This window comes from Bidens hawaiensis, unplaced genomic scaffold, assembly GCF_021521415.1.
Source record: "Bidens hawaiensis isolate Kalapana, Puna unplaced genomic scaffold, B.hawaiensis_p1.1 tig00002265_1, whole genome shotgun sequence".
NCBI lineage: Eukaryota > Viridiplantae > Streptophyta > Magnoliopsida > Asterales > Asteraceae > Bidens > Bidens hawaiensis.
In genome coordinates, this window is record NW_027491120.1 from 2,346,275 (window position 1) to 2,349,529 (window position 3,255).

The 3,255-nt window shown below is 31.6% G+C and overlaps 1 protein-coding gene across 1 annotated transcript; it reads right to left on the reverse strand.

Annotated features, from left to right (window-relative positions):
• Positions 1-466: 466 nt before the first annotated feature.
• On the reverse strand, positions 467-1,114 carry LOC143613231 (glutathione S-transferase T3-like). The gene is made up of 2 exons (XM_077086998.1): positions 677-1,114; positions 467-592 (listed from the first exon to the last, which is right to left on the reverse strand). The coding sequence occupies exons 1-2, from the start codon at positions 1,112-1,114 to the stop codon at positions 467-469; spliced, it is 564 nt and encodes a 187-aa protein (XP_076943113.1).
• Positions 1,115-3,255: the final 2,141 nt, after the last annotated feature.

Sequence of the window (3,255 nt, forward strand, 5' to 3'; positions counted from 1 at the left end):
TGCTGGATCTGTGACATGTTACTCATGTCCATCATCATGATCCGTTGTTCTGACTCTTTCTTTGCAAACTCCATCTTCTCGGCTTGCAATCACAACTTTTCATCTTCAACTTTTTTGTCATAATCCATCTTCTTGGACTGTAATCTCAACCTTTCATCTTCAACTTTTTTGGCATACTCCATCTTCTCCGACTGCAACCTCAACCTTTCATCTTCAACTTTTCTGTCATACTCCATCTTCTAGGACTTAAGTCGATAAAACTCTTTCTCTTGAACCCGTGACTCCTCTAAAAGAGTATACCTCATCTTTTTGATTTGGATGATTTCCTCGGTTTGCATAGTTTCGGCCATTCGTTTTCGTTTTGCAGCTTTCCTATCCATTGGTCGGTCCAATTTGACAACTCCATTGTCGATCACATTACATGTTTGAGACGGGGATGGGGTCGGGGTCGGGACCTCGTCTTCCTCTACTTTGGGACAGATTTTGTTAGACGCGAATTCCACTTAGGTTCGTCCTTCAGTATGTGCCAACAATGCTCAAATTGAAAGTTGCACAATTCTATTGATTGGTACATGATCTTCGCCTTATCAAACTTGCATTAAACAAAAAAAATGCGTGTTAGAGAAAACAAAATAAAAAATAACGTACTCTCAAAACAAGAGTGTGGAAATATTACCTTATCATGCTGAGTTATACCACTTTGATTTACCTCTTCAACTTGATCTAGGTACGAACAAAAGCTATTTGTGGCTTTTTGAATGCGCGACCATCGTTGTGTTAAAGACTTAACTGACCGTTCGGTTGTGGTTTCTTTATGTTCATGAAAGTATTTAAATATTTGTGCCCAGAAGTGAGAGCTCTTTTGATCTGTTCCTTTTATGGAATCAAGGCTGCAATTTAGCCATGCAGAGACAAGTAACACGTCTTCTTTAGAGGTGAAGTTTGTACCCCTCATTGACCTCATAACGTTGGTTGAATTGCTAGAGGGTAAGGGTAGAGAGCCACTAAGGTTCACGAGAGAGTTTCCACTAAGAAGGTCGGTGAAGTACATATCCGGGTCCTGTGAATCCATCCCCTGGTCTTGTAAATCCATATCCTGATCTTGTGAATCCATATCTTGACTAAGTAAACTGAATAATGATACAAAAGTAAGAAATATGATCACCCATGTTTAACAGGGCAATAAGTATAAATGCTAAAACTTAATATGCACACATCAAGTAAATATAAATGTTATAACTGATTATAAGAGTAATGGCTAAACCTATTAGTTTATATTTTTGTTTTTAGAATCCTATGTAATCTCTTAAATTTCTAGAAATATAATACAATAGAAACTAGTTCAAAATCTCCTGATTTAACACGCCAATATAATAGACACACTCAACATCCACTATAATAAAAAATTCTTGATTAGAGTTTCTGAAGTATGTGTACCAACAAACTCTTAACAACAGTAGTATAATCATTTGATAAAAATAACATATCAATTTTCTTTTACAGCACTGAGTATTTCACAATCTAAGCAACATAATCGATTGTGACCAATTTTATCACAAAACCCTAGAAGTTGTATTATAGGGACTGCATCAAGATTTACCAAAGGAAATTCGAATTGAAAACATACAAATCAGATCTATGAATGAATTACAACATATAAATGGATTTAAAGATGAATTACCCAAGGAAATATGACCTGAATTGAAGGTGGTGAAAGGGAATGGGTTTTTTTCCCTCTGTGCTAAGAATTCCCAATTTTATTAAGGTAGGGATTAAAGGGGGAGAAGATGAGCGCCAGAAAAGAAGATAGGCGGGAGTTGGAAATGGAGTGAAGTGGGGCTTCACTAAATTTGGAGGCTTTTCACTAAAATTTAAAGATAAAGTTTAGAGATGAGAATGGAATGGAGTGGTTTTTTGAGTGAGATTTTTCTACACTTTAGAAATGGAGTGGAATGCTCTAATATGGTATGCTAAATTGGCTACCATGTCAGAAGGATGAGTCCGGATAATCTTATTATAATATGTCAAACATGTACGTGGGTGTTTGTAGGGTTTTATTGCCGGTAAAAACAACAAAACAAAAACAACCAATGAATAAGATATCTATGGTCAGGCTATACATACCCCTCTTCCTTACTAATTATACACCTTTCTAAACTTTCATTTTCCCTTAATATTTGTAATGAATATATTAGTCCCTTTCATTTTATTTTATAGTTTTCTCAGAAGATCAAATAAAAAACTATTAAGTTGTTATTTTTGTTTTACAGCTTTTTTATATATTTTTGTTATTGGTTTTATTATTTTATATCTTTATGATCTTATTAAAAGTTTTTTTTATTTTTTTTACATGTATTAAAAAGTATTGTATGTTTTCTATAGCTAGTTTTTTTTATTGTTTTATAAAATGTATTCAAAACAATTTGATTTTTTTGTTAGGTTTAGATATATGAGATTAATGTTAGCTGAGAAAAGAGCCAAATTTGTTTATCAAGTTGTATGTTATTTAGCCTTTTTATTTACAAAAAATAATATGGTTTTTTTTATAGAAGAATGTAAACTATCTCCTAGTTTTAAAAAAACGCTCTCCAAAAAGATTAAAACAAGAATAGAAATTAAAAACATTTTTTTATAACAAGTAAAAACAACGTTTTTTCTAAGTAAGAAAAAATATGTTTTTGTAAAAGGCTTTTAAATATACATAAAAAGATAAATAGAAAAAAAATTGTTAAATAAAAATAGAAAAAAATTGTTAAATAAAAATAAAAAGATAACGAAATGACAATAGAAACAACAAAAAGGTGTAAATCGTATTAATGTAATAACTTGAGAGATGGTGTGTTTAGTAAAAATGGATGAGAGGGGTATATGTTTAAGATCACCTGATTTTTTAACTAGTATTGATGCCATCAGGTTTTTCCAAATTCGTTATCTAAATGATTTTTTTATATCTATGGGGATATATGATGATTTTAGGTTGAATCATTAAAAGAACTTACTGATTAAAAGGTACTCTTAAAATCATTCAACATATTTTTGAAATTTAACATTTTAAAGACTCCTTAGACCATTAAGATGTGTCTTTTTAGTTAAACAAACACACTCTAACTCTAACCGATTTAAGGTAATCTCTTAATATAATCATTAAGAGGCTACAAAATAGTCTCTAAATATGAGTTGAGGTTGCTTAAAATATGTAATTATATCATTATAACAAGTAGTTTGAGCCGCCGTGATGCCCAATGTGGTTTAGAT

What these genes read in the sequence shown, in the direction of transcription:
- LOC143613231 (XM_077086998.1), bottom strand. Translation starts at nt 1,114, where the DNA reads ATGGATTCACAAGATCAGGATATGGATTTACAAGACCAGGGGATGGAT. An exon ending in GTATAACTCAGCATGATAAG is followed by an intron (nt 593 to 676) that starts GTAATATTTCCA and finishes GTTTAATGCAAG; the next exon opens with TTTGATAAGGCGAAGATCAT.